Source organism: Eutrigla gurnardus, assembly GCF_963514095.1.
Source record: "Eutrigla gurnardus genome assembly, chromosome: 12".
Taxonomy (NCBI): domain Eukaryota; kingdom Metazoa; phylum Chordata; class Actinopteri; order Perciformes; family Triglidae; genus Eutrigla; species Eutrigla gurnardus.
In genome coordinates this window covers 12,058,770-12,075,647 of record NC_139926.1, presented here as the reverse complement: position 1 = coordinate 12,075,647, position 16,878 = coordinate 12,058,770, and the positions used below count along the sequence as shown (strand labels likewise).

General features: G+C 40.6%; 1 protein-coding gene across 5 annotated transcripts in view; it reads right to left on the bottom strand.

Annotated features, from left to right (window-relative positions):
* Positions 1-16,878, bottom strand: part of LOC311021631 (partitioning defective 3 homolog B-like) — a 188,462-nt gene that overhangs the window by 122,194 nt on the left and 49,390 nt on the right. For 3 of the 5 annotated variants that reach the window (XM_084022292.1, XM_084022294.1, XM_084022295.1), the window contains exons 5-11: positions 14,781-14,875; positions 9,246-9,329; positions 8,335-8,460; positions 4,132-4,390; positions 2,450-2,558; positions 948-1,087; positions 642-770 (exon numbers count right to left, since the gene is read on the bottom strand). In XM_084022292.1, the coding sequence (XP_083878418.1) occupies positions 642-770; positions 948-1,087; positions 2,450-2,558; positions 4,132-4,390; positions 8,335-8,460; positions 9,246-9,329; positions 14,781-14,875 (942 nt within the window). The remainder of the gene's footprint in view (positions 1-641; positions 771-947; positions 1,088-2,449; positions 2,559-4,131; positions 4,391-8,334; positions 8,461-9,245; positions 9,330-14,780; positions 14,876-16,878) is intronic. The other 2 variants (XM_084022293.1, XM_084022296.1) reach the window with 1 other exon arrangement.

The window sequence follows — 16,878 nt, the reverse complement described above, 5'->3', positions numbered from 1 at the left end:
ACTGAGAGAACAACATCTTTCAGGAAAAAGCATAAAGAGCGGAGATAGGAGAATTTGTGTCAGTAAGGAAAATTTGTTATTGTGTTGAAGAGAAACAGCAGGAGCTAGCCTGTCAAAAAGTATGATTTGCACCTGTAGTGAATGGTAGTTAATCATGCAGTGTCAGATTGTAGGGAAAAAAAGCATGGAAGAATAGAACAAAGATGAATAAAATGAGATTTTATTAATCAAAACAGTGTTGAAAATCAGCAGAAATATGTGCCAAGCCAAGACTGGCAGAAAAGATTCCCAGTATCAACATAAAGCTTCACAATTAGTTCTATCAAACACTACATCAAACGATTGCTTGGTAAGAGAGCACATTATTGCACAGGGAAATGCATCATCTTTCAGATTATTCAGAAACGCTTTCAATAACATTCGAGGTTAGCTGTGCATCTTCCAGGTAAGCCTGTGGATTGGACCAAAAAACGGCAACATTAGAGGAAGCTGAAATTTGGACACAAAAATGAGCGATATAGCTGTGTGTCTTTCACGCTGCCTTGTTAAAAAAAAAAAATGAGCGAGGAAACATACCAGCCAGTCAACCAGATAATCTTGTTAGCTGGCACAAAGAATACAGCACTGTGATTGGTTCTTACCATCTCTCGGGGCAAGAACATGTCTTCCTGTCGTAGGACCACAAGACACACGCTCTCTCCCTGCCGCGTGCTGCGTAGCATGCAGACCAGCTCCTCTTGGCCCACACCTGTGATATCCACACCGTTGACCTACAACAACAACATTAGCAGAATTACTATCATGTTACCTTGCCTCCACTACATTTAACCTTCTAATGTTCTCTTTAATGCATCATTTTATGGTCTAAAAAATGCCCAATTGCAAAAAATACTGGATCAGAGAAACAGTAAAACCATGTGTCATTTTTTTAAATGACTGCTCGGTACCTCAAGTATGCGGTCTCCAGACTGCAGGCGTCCATCTTTGACAGCGGCTCCACGTGCCAGAATGTTTTTGACTAGAATGGGACCGGGGCCATGAACTGAAGAATCTCTGGTTACCACGGTAAAACCAAGTCCTTCTGAACCTAGACACACACACACACACACACACACACACACACACACACACACACACAAAGACGTGTGATAGTGAATAGAGAGGTGAGGTACAATATACAAGCACAATATAACATTGCCATGCCTATCGCGACACACAAATATCCTGTTTACTCCCTGCCTCTATATTTGTCTTCCACAGGCTTTGAGAGTAAAAAGAAAATCTCCTATCCCCCCCCCCACACACACACACACACACACACACACTCTTGAGAACTTCAACACAGTGTTGTTGACTCAGCTCTGGACTACATATTGTAAGTGTGATAACTTAAAGCCTTCAGTGCGTGTGTGTGTGTGTGTGTGCGCGTGTGTGTGTGTGTGTGTGTGTGTGTGTGTGTGTCGCTTTAAACCCTTTAGCTATAGCTGGTGCTACAGTATCTGCAGGTGTGGATGGTTTAAAAATGGGTTCAGGTGTGGGGCAGAGGGGAGGAAAAGTAAATGAGAAAGAGATGAGGAAAAAGCAAAAAGAGGAATGAGTGTAACACAGCGGAAACAGGGAGTGAATGTTCTGGAAAGAGACGTGATGAAGATTAAAAAAGTAATCAGGGAAAAACACCTCACACACACACACACGCGCACACACACACACACACACACACACACACAAGCATGCATGTACAAAAAAAGACCACACACGGACGGAGAGACTGGTTGTGTGTTTTATGGACCTCATTTAGTCTGGTCTCTTTAGCAGAGCCAACTCAGCAGTTTGGTCCAGTATGAATTCATATCAGCAGAAATGAACAGATCAATAAAGACTTAATAGACCCTGAAGAGAAGGAATCAGGAAGATGGAGAGAGAAAGGGTGAGAGGAAGGAGAGTTTGCCAGAGAGCAGAGCCAGGAAGCCTCATAGAAATAAGCACAACGCTGCAGGAGAAATAAAGAGGGTTAATAATATATATTCAGAAACGAGCAAGAAATAAACAGGGTAAATGACAGACATTCAAAGAATGGGAGAGTGAGGTTGTATATAGAGATAAAAAGAAACAGATTTAAAATCGGATCTGATATATAGAGCATTAACATTATGGCAGGGCATTTTGACACCCTATGGGAAAACAAATCACTACTAAATAGTATCCATTCACACACAGAGAGAAAAGTACATGCATCGTTCTTTTCTTTCTAATTTGTGCAAGAATTGTTTTGTCATGGCATGCAAGAATATTGAGGAACTGCATTAAAAAATCTAATATAAGAAAGGTGTGAGGGTTCTGAAATATTTCAACTCGCCCCTCCATAAGAACGCTGACCTGAGTACTCTTTGGGAAGAGGTCTGACTCTTACATACAATGGCTCGTATGAGTGTTGCCAGCTGCTGCTCACCTTTCTTTAGATCGATCTTGAGTCTTCGTCCTGCTCTCTTATTGGTCACCAAGCTGGAAAGGGCAGGGTTTTTCTTCAGGAGGGGGCTTTCACTCCTCCCCTTGGGTGTCTAGATGGAGAATGTGCAGCATTTAAAAAGGATTAATATGCAATAATTTCCCAGGAAACAATGCATACACTGATCCAAAACGATCCCTCTCCAGTGTGTGGCAGTGTCTGCATCTGCAGCGACCTGCTCTGTGCCCGTACTTTCTCTTTTATTTGCTGTGTTCAGGCCTTAAGATCTTTTATTTATAAGATATTCAAACTTTAAGTGACGTGGTATTTACTAAATTGAAGTAATTGTCAATGACACACAAGTGACAACTTATGAGTCATTGTCACTTACAGAAACTAAAATGTTAAAGGTGCTATTGATAATATTGATAATTAGATGTCACACTCGCACTCCCCCCTTCCATTGCATTCATGTCACAACACAATCTGTTGCTCGAAGAGCATTCACCCTCAATGGGTTGCCAGATTGTTGCACAACCTGCGTTTTCATGGTCGAATGGAGTGACACTGAGACCAAACTCAATTTTTTCAAACCCAAACTTTTTTTCCCGCACTAACTGGCAACCAAAGACTCTTGACCCCTGACTACGCAGAGATACCACGTGATACCAACGTCGTTATTCTATTGGCTCACAAGCCTTGCTAGAAGCCGCAGCCACACGTCACACATCTACACAGAGGTAAACAAAACATTCATGACCCGTCAAATTTTTTTTTAAATGATTAATTCACAATCAAAAAAATTCGTTTTTCGTTTATATAAAAATGTTATCAATGTGACCTTTAAAATTAAATTGTTATTTTTTTCTGTTTGCACAACTTTCTAAATATTTCTATTAATTTTGCTATTGTAGGTATTTTGAGGGTATTAATAAAAAAGGATAATTATTAAACCAAGACAATGTTTTTCACTATGTAGAGAGTCACCAGAAAAAAATCATGTGTCACCTTGGCTGTGTCGTCATTAATCACAGAGAAATTGTTTTTTTTTTCTTTTTAATAAAATAAGTTGATAATAAGCTGTTGCTAAGTAACTGCTGCCTCTGTGCCATTATGTTTTTCAAATGTCAGCCATATCACCATGATTATATTGATAACGCAATTAAATCAGTTTGAATAAGAAAGACTTAATAGTTGATGAGAGTAATTGCCATGATATATATTTTTTGGCCCAAAAACTTAAAATCATAACATGTAATGCCTATAAATCATTTTAAATATCAGTTTCATAAAAACCTTCAAAGTTGTTGGTAGGAAGAAGGCTTGTATGTTCTGAGGCAGTTGTGCAAACTGTTATTTAGCTGCGACAAGAGCATCGAAGGTTACAAATGCGAAAGTTCATTGATAATCTTTTGAAACTGGAGATTGCTAACCATGGCTACCAGGGTAAACAAAGGTCTTCCTGTTTTGGCAACGCAATGACCGACGCACTTCCTTTGTGCCGTAAATTGAGCCTTCAATTTCCCAGGAGAACACAAAGCAATGGAGGCAGACAGAATTTCAAGGAAATGAGGCTAAAAAGGAACCAATCTAACTGTATGCAACCAGCTTATATTGTATGTACACTGAGTGAGTTTTAAAAACAAACTTTTTCTGATGTCACAGGCCGGTTTGGAGCAACTTACGCTTACAGCAGCTTCCATAGAGGCGACCTCCTCCACCAATCGCTTGGTTGGATTCTCACTGGGCTTAAACACAGGTTTAGCTTTGACAGGTGGAGGCGGATCTTTGGTCTTGGCGATTCGAGGGCTGCCATCGGGGCCGGCACTGTTGCCAAGAAGCTGACCAATCAGACTCTTCTCATATCGTTCTCTGTTGGAGGAAGGAACTACTTCCAAGCGGACGACTGGGAAGCGCATCGCCTGACGGAAGACGTCCTGGGCTCTGAGAGAGAGAGAGACAGAGAGAGAGAGAGAGAGAGAGAGAGAGCAAGGTGAGTGATTGATGCAGGGAACCTCCACCTGTTGAGATTTTGCTCTATTAAAACTGATCATGCCTTTAATCATAATTGAACAGTTATTGATCTCTTCCAACCAAAGTTATTTTCAAAGGATATGAACTATATTAAGAGAAAGACATAGTAGAGATATGATAATGACTACTAAAAATATTCTAATTCATTGATTTAAAGTGATTGTCAATTCCAAGACCACTGACTCCAATTGACTTTCTAGTCTCTTGAATGTCAGAATAATAAAACAGTCAACAATTATCTTTAAATTTGCAATGATAGGAAACAGAAAAGCAAATCGTTGTGTTTGTGAGGCTGGAATCCAGCCAACGACTTCATGTAACTCAAACAAATAATGTAAGTGAATGCTGTCTGGCTTCTTAGGCCAGAATGTGCTCGTTTTCTTTTAAAACGTGTGTACCTGTGTAGGCTAAGCAGTGAATGTTAAAGCAAACCATTACACATGATTGCACTGCAGGTGCTTATTCATAATGTCTGACGTAATATGCAAAACAGTTCACGATAAGAGAGCGTAACAGAGATGCAAGAGACATTTTAAGAAAAATAAAGTGAAAGCAAATCAAGATACAATAACGTTAGAATAAAACATGCAAGTAGGATTGGTTTGTAGGCCGTGTCGACTAGTAAACTCAGTATTGTAATCTGCATTACACCATCTATCATCTCTGGATTTCCATCTATTCCCCCACTTGTCAACGGTTACTTCTGCTGGCTAGACACTGTGAAGGCAGGGCAGAACAGGAGATGCAACACAGAACAATGACACCTGTGCAGCAGGCCATTATAATCTCATGATCTATAAGAGAGATCAGTTTGCAGATAATTAGTTTATAATTACATTATGCTAAGTAAATTATGGGGACCATTGTGTCAGAGGCGATTGGTCCACAACATCAGTCACCTCAGATAACCGACAGAGAAAATCCACTTTGTATAAATTCTATTAGATTACACTCTTATTATTTCCCGCCTATGATTATTAGATGTAAAATGATCATAACGTTTCTATATTGAAAGACTATATTTAGAAACAAATATATTAAGGATATACTCATTGAAAATTGTGTATACATTACATAAGCAATAAGAAAATGTTAAAATGTTATATTAATATAACAGGAAGACTTGCAGAGATACATCTGTTAATACAATGGCATTGTGGGGAAGTTTCCATCTTAATCAATCAATCGATCTGTGCAAGAAATCAAAATGATTTATTCAATTGGTCATAAATCAACAGTATAAATACTGTTGATTTATGACCAATTGAATTGGCCTCGTATCTATTATGTATCATAGTTGTTGTCATTGAGCCTTTTTTAGATTCACTCCACTTCTAATTATAATGCAGAATCTTGGGTGTTTAAGGGGTGAAGATAACAGCAGATCAATTATAACTTAATGCACACAAAGAAGTTCAGAAATGAAAAGGCACAAATGAAAAAAAAACTAATTTGAGTGCATAACCTTCCCTTACACATGTGAGGGATTATTTAGAGAGTATTGGATGACCTATTGATGATATTATGCTGCATGTAAACTCCATGTGTGTGTGTGTGTGTGTGTATATAGTAGCATTAAACTAAATGTGAATGTTGTGTGTGTTGATAGGGACCATTGTGCACAGATGATATTATCATTGTTCCTGGTTGGACAATGTCTGCAGGCACATTTGTGTAAAAGAGATATTCTAATCAAGAAGGCTACCTCAATAGAGCTGCCAAGCTGTGACAATGGAGGTGTGTGTGTGTGTGTGTGTGTGTGTGTGTGTGTGTGTGTGTGTGTGTGTGTGTGTGTGTGTGTGCGTGTGTACACGGCACTGGCAGGGATCAGTGGACATTGAATGGCCTACTTACACGTATTTCACTGGACCAAGCTCCACATCTCAATACACCTGCCATGACAAAACAATACTGGCAAGGGTGTGTGTGTGTGTGTGTGTGTGTGTGTGTGTGTGTGTGTGTGTGTACGGTCAACCTCAAACCCGTCCCTGTTAAGAGAGGGCCTGTCCATGTCACAAACAAGATTAAAGACGCGTTGCTCTATTCATATTGAAATTGGTCTGCGTGTTTGCATATGGATATGTGTTTTAAGTTGAGTGTGTTACAGGTGAAAGACTATGAGAGGTGTGTGTGTGCGTGTGAGTGAATACACTTCTCTTTGAACAATAGGCGCAACCCCCTCTGGTGATAATCCATTTACCTACAGCACAGCATAAAAACCCTCTCTTATAATCTTATTACCACACTGAATGCTGGACACGGACTATTGTGTAGACCGTATAAACATCGTACTGTAATCATTATAACATGTATCAATCCTTGTAATCTGTTTTTTTTTTTTTTTTACAGATGTTTCTTTTGTCCTTTTAATGCTCTATAACCATGTTACATCCTTAAATGCCCTCATGTTAATGTACATCTTCTCATACGCTTCAGTGCTACAGTAAGCAAACTACTGTGAAACATCTGGTCTCGGATGAATCTTGAACGGATCTTTCCTCAGAGGAACGAGGTGAAATGAGAAGACACACAAATGTCAGTTCTAACAGACACGTGCACACACACACACACACACACTGATGGATTTGGAAGCAGCGCTCTCCAAACATCTGCCAAGAGTATTTTCTGCTGTTGTCTGTGTTGGCAGAGCAACAGTGATACAAACCCAACAGACAATGGAAAGCAAAATAAGACGCACAGAGACAAAGACAGCAGGGAAACAGAAAGAAAGCACAGGCCAGACTTCAAAAGGTTTAAACATGAATTGTATCAACTCATATATACAGTAGGGGCTCTTTTTTCCCTTCAGATCATTTAATGTCGGGGCACATGTTTAAGCTAAGATGGGTTACAGGGTCTGCGGCCCCATAACGTACCTGTGGCATGTGTATATGCTGTGCTGAGCTCCCATGAATTTCGCTACATTTTTGTCTTATGACAGAATACACTTATCAACATCGGAAAAAGGAAGTGTGGAGGTTAGATTAAGTGCAGTCGCCCACGGCCGACCACCCAGCTAGACCTGCTGGACAAAATGCCACGGAAAGTCAAGTTGTCTGTGCCAGAAGGAGAGGAAGAAGAGCCGAGACGGAAGCTAAGCTAACCCAGCTAGGACCTAAGGATACTCCGCTACCCGGTCTGCCCCCGAAATGTCTGCTGTTCCGTTGCAGGAGCATGAGACGGAAGAAATAAGACTACAGGCTATCACAGCAACGAGAAGTTGGTGACTCTTGTGCCCACAACTGTATAGAGACCTCTAAACAAAAGAGACTTGTTTGGAGGCTGGATCAGTGATTCTAAAACAGAGGACTTAGAGTAAAAAGAAATAAAGCAAATACGGAAGGAATAAATAAAGGGAAGTGGCTGTGTTCAGTCTGTGTGTTGGATCACAGATCAGGTCGCAGGTTATCAACAGGTCAGGTCCAGATTTTAATTTCTTCTTACGGTAGCAATGCAGACAGTTTTGGTTCCCATTCGACTTCATTAAATTCAGGGGGAGATGGACCCTTCACAGACAATTATATAAAAACATGAGCAAATTAAATCTAAATTTCCAGTTTTTTTTACCTTTCCCTAACTTGGTTGAACTGACCCTTTAAATATATAGGACCTATATCCCTTCATTAGAGACATAAAATCACAGATTCAACAAATCCTGTGACCTCATATCCAAAATGAGCGGTTGCTGATTCCATTAGCATGTATCTGTATGTTCATTCATTGTATCATAAAAGCAAAATGTGAGAATTCCAGCACAATGTGTATATGATAGAAATATTAGACACATCTGTTTTGTTCTCTTATATCCTTGGAACGTGCTTTTTACACCTCCACACAAACATTGTTGCACTCACTGGCTGAACGTCTTGTCCATGAGGTCGGTGTTGTTGATCATGACGATGCACTCGTCCTCCTGAAACAAGCCCTCCTTCCTTGAGCGACTCTCCTCTTCCACTCCGCGGATATACAGACCCAGAGACCTGACAGGAGAGACAGCAAGGGGAGGAAGGGAGGTTCAGGTTTATTACACACACTTTTAGTACACACACTTTTTAGCGTGACTTTAGGTGTGTGTCCCTTATGTGTTACGATGGTAGCATAGACTGACCAACTATTCCACTACCCTCCGTCCTAAGCATCAACTGCTGACACTCAAAGGACGTCATCTATAAGAGGATGAAACTAGGTTAAGAGGTGAAAGGTATGATGGTAAATGGTGGAACGAGAGGGAGGAGGTGTTCAGGGAAAAGGGAGGAGAGGATAGGGAAGAAAATGAAAGAGAGGGAAAGGAGAACAGATAGAGAGAGGACCGGGGGGACTCTAAAGAGGAGACTGGCAGGGTCAGGTGAGTCATGAGAACAGCCATGAAAGCTCATCCTGCTTTCCTTTAGGAAATCCCCATCCACTGTCTGTCACACACCCAACGAAAAGCCCCGCATAGCTGTGCAATTTTTCCTCCTTTTCTTCTTTTTTCCCACGTGTGTGTGTGTGTGTGTGTGCATGTGTGTGTGTGTGTGTGTGTGTGTGTGTGTGTGTGTAGTTGCCATGCTTGTGAACTGTAGCACCAGGGTCCAGAATTCCTTACAAAGGAAGAACATGATTACAGGAATGTAAATCTGGGACGTTCTGTAGCTGGAAACAGACAGGACTTTTTGGATTTCAACAAAAGACTTAGGGGATAATATGGATGTTTTGTATGGGGGGGGGGGGGGTTGCATGTCAATGTATTTTTTTGGTCAAATGTGTCTGCATGCACGCAACTCACCGTCCACTGAGCGATGAGCTGTAAGGTACCACATGAATTCCCAGGGGACTGTCCTCTCCCAGGATCTCCACTGTCCTAGTCAGGCTACACGCACATACAGGAGGCACACACACACACACACACACACACACACACACACACAGACACACACACACACACACACACACACACACACACACACACACACACACACACACCACAAAAAACCAAATCAGTGAGAAGAAAACAAGAAACATAACATACATATAAGTATATTAATACAAGTGCACGTTCTGTCACAGTTAAGTTAAGAGCAGCCGTTCTCTTTGCTTCCAGAGACACTCACACACATCATGATTACCCAACCAGGGACAAATCTGTGACACAAGCAAAAGCACACAACAGGAATGTGAAAACTGATGAATCCTTCCTCTTGTTAACACATGTACAGAACACAAAACATGGTCTTACACACAAACACATACAGAAACTAGAGTAAAACACTCTGGAAAATGTGTGGTTCCTGAGGAAAACTTTGAAAAGCGCTTACCTAGAGTGACACTTCATTTTCCATGGATGTGCTCATTGCACTACAATGTTTCTTTTTTTGTCTGTCAAGGACTTAATCCTTGTCTGTGAACCCAGCCCTCAGAGAAAGGAACTCTGATACTCCATTCAAAATCAACAAAACGGCAGACTGCTCCATGTGTGTGTGCATGCGTTTGTGTGTGTGTGTGTGTGTGCACGCTTATGTTTGTCAAAACTTTTTTGTGCCGCTCATCTCCATGGGTTTTTCCCTCTCTTTTATTCTCTCAATGTCTGTGTCTCATTTGGATTATTCAAGTGTGTCTGCTTTACATTCTGTCTGTGTTTTAATGTGTGAGCGTGTTGAAGTCTTTGTTTGTTTGATTAGTTTATCTATCAGAGCACAGCCATTAATCCTCCCCTGACCTTCTCCCTCCTCCCTGTGTGTGTGTGTTTTTTCTAAGTGAGTTTGTCTGAACTTAGTTTTGTACTCTTTGGTTCTACCATCCTCCCCGTCTCTCTCTGTCTCTCCCTCTCTAGACCATCCATCCGTCCCTAAACCCCCATGAACTCAGAGCAGTACAGATGCAGATGAACTCCAGGGAGAGTGTGGCTGATGGTGGTGGGTGGCAGAGTACAAAAACAAGTTCTCCCGCTCTATTCATCTCTGCCTCGCTCTCTCTCTCGCTCTCTTCCTCACACACACGTGTGCACGCACACAAGGCTGATGCTGCCTCATAGTCACTCAGCAAATTTGAGTTAATCCAGACAATAGGAAACAAGGGACTGCAAGGGGAAGTAAAGCCAGGGCAGAGGGAGTGAAGATGGATGGTTGAGAGTGAAAGGCACGGATGGAGGGAGAAGACAAAGATGGAGGTTATTTGTAGACATGAAAGCAGAAAAAGAATGAAAGAATGGAGGCTGTGGATAGGTTAAAAAGATGAAGACTCGTATGCCCCAATTCCATACATACCAAATGTAAACATATTTCACTGTGTTCAAACTGGAGAAGCGGAAGCAATCTTTTGTGGATGGTGGTGGAAACTGTTATCAAGAACATTTTGCTTTGTTTAATAGGCAGTTTGACTAATGTACAAAGACCGAAGTGTTATATAATATCCACTTTGAATAAAAGGTTAAGCATGCCGATTGCTTTTTAACCATAATGATTTGCATGGAGCATATTATACACAGCTGTATATCTCAGTGTAGTGTTATAGAATGCTTACATTTACCAATAAGAAGTAATCACACATTAGAGCTAAGTTGATCTCATTAGTTTTTGGTTATAAAATATAATTGGGAGCAAGAATTGATGGAACATCAATGTCATGAGGATACATTGTCTGGTAACCATGAATGTGACATCACTGGTGTCATTCCATCTGAGTAGATGCTGAGATGTTTCACTGGGCAGCTGAAAAATGTAATCTGCTGGTCTCAGTAGCTGAAAAGTCAGACGATCACCAAAGTCAGTAGAAAGCATCATCTTGTGATAAAAAGATCAAATGTATCAAAATGTCATGTCAATATATCAATAACTTCAATGATATTTGATTTAATTAATATGGAGTTAATATATGCATAGGGAAGATAGAAGGCTGACGAAGAAAAGAGGGAGGGAGTAAAAGGGAAGAAGCAAGGGAGGTCTGGCAGCAAGATATAGTGAAATGAAGGGAGGAGGAGGCACTGAATTAATTAGACAAGGCTAATGAATAGCATTAATATGAGAGGAAAAATAACATCCACTCCTCCCTCTATCCTTTCCTGTTGCTGTGCCTCTGATCTCTAACACTCCCACTAGAACATACACACTCAGGCACTTGAGATCCATTTGCGTTTCCTTTTTTATTTTCTGTGTGATATGTATGACAGGTTGCAAAGCTGCAAAAAAAAAAAAAAAAAAAATGAAGTGGGGATGAGAGAGACAAAATGGGTGAGACTTGAGAAAAGAGAGAGGGAGCGCGATGAGAGAACAAGAGACAGAGAAAAAGAGCCGAACACAGAGAGAGGTAGAGAGAAGCAGACAGAGATGAAGAGAGCAGGTGTTCTCTTTATCCACCTGCCACTTCACTCGCTGTGAAAGAGGAGAAATAACACACACACAAAAAATTAAACAGAGGATGTGCATTACCAAACCACTCTCTTCCTCTCGCTAGATTTCACCCTCTTCTTATTTGTCATCTCCCTTTCTCTCTTTCGCCTTTTCTCTCTCTAGGCTGGTCTTCAAAGTGCAGAGTACCAGAGATGTAGGGAGTAAAGGATATGCAAACCAGCAACAATGGACTCTACAATGCTGCTAAAGGTTCATGTCGACAAATACATAAATGAACACATCATAAAATAATAGAAAACCTTGAAATAGTAGTTGATTAATGTGTAAACATCTTAATGACATAAATATTAACTATAGGTATATTTTATCTGTAAAAAGTGAGCATATAAGGAATGTCTTAATGTTCTGTTGATGAATAGTAGTGATCGGCCTACAAATAACATATGCATCCTATTAACCCTGGAAATCACATCCCAATTCTTTTGTAAATCCAGTAAAATCTATTTACCTTTTCACCTCCAAGCTTCTGAAACACCTCCAACCTTATTTCACTAAGAAACATAGCACGATGGCAATGCTATTTCAATAAACCAATTTACAGTAAATCTGTTTCCCTGTATAAAAAGCACATTTTGATTCAAAGGTAATGAGTTTTCCAGTGACCGTGCTGTGTGGTTAAAATTATGAGGAGCCATTACTGTTTTATAGGTGTAGCTTCACACTCAAAGGCGTGCGCACGCGCGCAAAAACACACACACACACGGGGAGGACGGCAAAGTGCGTCGGAACACACACACACACACAGCAGCAGAAAATCACGTACAGCCACACACACGTTTATTCATTTAACGTACGCTTTGCTGGTCCAATATTTATGGCCGCATTCCACTACTCATTTTGGACTTTTTGTGCAATTTCAAGGATCGTTTCCTTGGTGACTATAAAAACTATTACATCACTTTGACATTACTCACAGCTGAGATAGTTGGTGCTCGAGAGTGAATGAACATGATATGATGTGTGCAAAAATAAAAAGTCCTTTGAAAATGAAACAAAATGTGTGAATGATGGGATGAAACATTGAAATGTTCCCTTTTGTTAAGATGTTAACATGAAGTTAATTTGATCAGAATGTGTCTCTCACCATTCATTCAGGGGGCAGGGCTGTTTGTACCTGCAACCATGTCAGAATTCGATCATGACATAACTCAACAGGAAGACCACAAAGCTCCAGTTATTACTCAGACCTTGCAGAGACATCGCCTGTATGTAGTGCATGATGAATATACACCAGTAGGTGTGCATGTGTGATCTAATCTTGGTCTGTGCTCTGTGGTTCAGCTGGTTGCTATGGTGAGAGGCTAAAACAGCTCAGGCTGAGGTCAGACATGATTCTCTCCACATAGCTCTCTCATGAGTCTCTCTCCCTCTGTGTCTGCTGTAAGGTTAACTACATATTATTTCTCTTAGTATTTACGAGTTAAGTGTGCTTTAAATGTCCATACTGGCCTGTTCAAAAACAAAGAGAAATGCACTTTCCATTAACCGAGGTCAAAGTCGTCATACAGAGCAGCACATTGATCAATGACGTAACGGCCATTTTATCAGATTTACAACTGACCCAATCACTGCACGGGTTTCATATTAGTCATGCTTTTGCCAAAGTTGGCCTCGGTTTCTTTGTGCAGAAACGTTGGTTTTGTACGTTTATGAGAAGTGCTTCTATTTAATTGAGAATATTTATTGCGACTAAAATGAGAAAAAAATGTGATTACATTTAGTTTTGTTCCACTTAAGCCAGGGTCACTAATGGAAGCATCTGTTGGTCAAATCAAACAACTACAACAAAAAAGGCTACTTCCTTATATATTACTTAGTATATGATGTGGGTATACAATGTGGGTGTAAAAAGAAAATAGCAGCGGTGAGTGAAACAATTAAATTCCCCAAAGGGGATTAATAAAGTAAAGTAAAATCTTTGGTTTAGAAAATACGCCTCTGTATTATTGCATTATTCCCAGACAGACAGACTTTTTTCATTAAATAAAATGTTGGGCTATATTAAGCTAAAGAAAAACACCACACAGGAAAGGTCACATATTTAATGAAAGGGTGTATCATGTTATCATTTGCCATGAGATGTAAGGCTAAATGCTAGAGGGAAATGCAGATGCTGAACAGTAATGTCGAGGTTAAGCTAAGATAGGGTTATGCTAACATGGAAGAAGGAATATTAATGGGTTGGTCCTTGACATCGTACATCTGAACCTGAGTAAAACAGATTCAAGGAGCCTAGTTTATTGTTACATGTTTGCTAACTATCTATACTCACTCTGTGTAAAAGTGTGTGAGCCTGCCCTCAACACACTGGCAAAGTAAGCACACACACACACACACACACACACACACACACACACACACACACACACACACACACACACACACACACACACACACACACACACACACACACACACACACACACACACACACACACACACACACACACACGCACGCACGCACGCACACACGCACACTTACAAGGCCCACTGGAGACATGGGGCATTCCACACCCCTGCTACTTCATTAAGCAGCCCTCATTAGTGTATGCATGTTTGTTCTGTGTTCTGTTGCGTCTCTTAAAAAAAAGTGTGTTTGTAGCTGTTTATTTTGAGGCCATGTGCATATGGTAAGTAGTCTACACGTCTGTGTGTGTGTGTGTGTGTGTGTGTGACCCTGACCCTGTTTTTGCAGTCTTTTGTAGTGGGATAATGATGGCGCTTCTTTACACTAACTATACTTCTAAGGGCCTTGATCTGGATGAGAATACAGCATTAATGAAGAGAAAGTAGGACACAAACACACACACACACGAACATCAATAAACACAAATGTAGACAAGCACGTACATGCAAAACCACGATTACATAACACAGGCGGATGGAATGCATCACACCAGTTACAAACACACTGACCTGCCGTTGGAGGTGGGTTTGCCTTGGACTCGGTCTACCCCTGCCTGCCTCTCCACAGCGGGACCGGCTGCCTGCGGAGATAACACACAGAACATCTTAATGTTAGTCAGAAACAGGCAATAAAAAAAAGAAAAGAACAAGCTCCAACAGCACATTCAATCTGTCCAAAAGTAGAAGACTTCATGGCTGGACACAAGGAAAAACAGGCCTGAATAGCCTGAATTCTCAGAGACATGTCGATGGTTTAACTAATAAACCTCTTAAGACAAGTAAGACTTTGCCATTTGTAAACACAGGAGAACACATGAATGAGCTGATGAGTGAAGGAGCTGCTCAATTGATGGATGGATCATGAACAAATAGCAATTAATATGTGATGGCAAAAAGACAGTGTTGACAAGCAGTAATAAATAACACTGTCACTTGGCATGGCAACTGAGAGAGAGGGAGAGAGAGAGAGAGAGAGAGAGAGAGAGAGAGAGAGAGAGAGGTGCGAGAAAGTAAACGTGTAAATGTGAGCCATGGGAACTGTAATGATTACTTAATACAATGACAGCAGGAAGTGTGTGGATGTGTGTGTTTGTTAGCCACACACAGAGGTGAGCTCACAGGGACGGGGTCACATGCCCAACGGTACAAGGATGATGAATCATCTAATACTCAACATGTGATAGTGACTGTGGTGACACATTCCTGTCTGTAACAGCCTATCACTGCTACATATGTTTGGGAGTCCCCGGAGTTAACACTGTATCATGAATGTCTGTACAGTTTAATGCAATCAGACACAAATGACCTGCAACAAATCACACCTCTGTAAAGCATCTAACACTTTTAGACATTTAGCTTACAATGTATTGTTATTTTTTTATTTTTTTATTTTTTCAGTTTGAAGACAAGGAGAAGCATTGATGGAATTGGTCTACAGAGAACAAACATTGATGTCACCACTTGGCCAGCTGCTATTCTATTAGCTCTTGTATTCTAAAGGAAATCATGGAGGGTTTTTCTATTTGAAAACGTAACATGTATTCCAGGAGTTAAGCATCGATATTCTAAGATAAATAAGAATCAGTTGCGATTAGAAATCAGATGAACTTGACTCTGGTTGAGTTAATAAGATTAATAAGATTTCATTTCTAATTTAATCACAATTTAAATTGTATGTAAAGCACTTCAAATTGCCTAAAGTGTGAAGTAGCCAAATAAATAAATGGACCTTGTCTTGATCATTTCATCAGAATATCTGGCAAAACAAATGGGATTACCATGCAGTCCTAATCTGCATGTGTCTGCATGTTTCCTGTGTGCATGCTGATATCTTAGCCGTGTGCCGTGTTTTTGTGAGCATATGCAGTCAAACACATGCAGGTCAATACGACTCAATGTTAGTGGCAGGCACTAATGGACTCCTAACATGACCCTTCACCTTTGACCCGTCACCTTATTGCCATATGACCTACACCACCTGTCAGAGACTGGGGAGAGGGAAGGACAGAGAGAAAGAGCTGAGAGCTAGACGGATAAGCAATGAGGAAAGAAAATGTCAGAGAGCTGAAGAGATTCGGGCTGGGATGAGAAACAACAGCTGTAGATGTGAAACAGGAATCAGACGGCGGCTGGATGAGAGGAGCTGGATGAAGGCGAGATGAGAATCAGCAGTGAATGACAGGCCGCACATACTGTAACCATATGGTTGGGGTTTGGTGGCTTGGAAATTAATTAGTCTGGCCTAGCTGCAGATGCTGTCATGTGAGCTTAATTACTGACAGGATGACAGGTAACATTAATTATCCTAACCCCTTTGTCATAACAGTAGCCACTCGTACATTAACTGGAAAGCCTTTGGCGCTTAATTGTATGTCTCATTTAATAACGGCATGTAGAAAAGGGCTCTCTTTTGCTCTCTCTTTGGAAGAGGGACGTATTAATTAAAAAGTCCAGCAATGTCGGTTACTCATCAAAGGGTAATTTGAAACAAGTAAATTAATATGAACATAAAAATGTGTCTCATTATTCATGTAAAGCTTACAATATTATAGATTCATATAGCAAAGTATGAATGTGATGATAAAATAAACTGGCTAAACAGGTTACA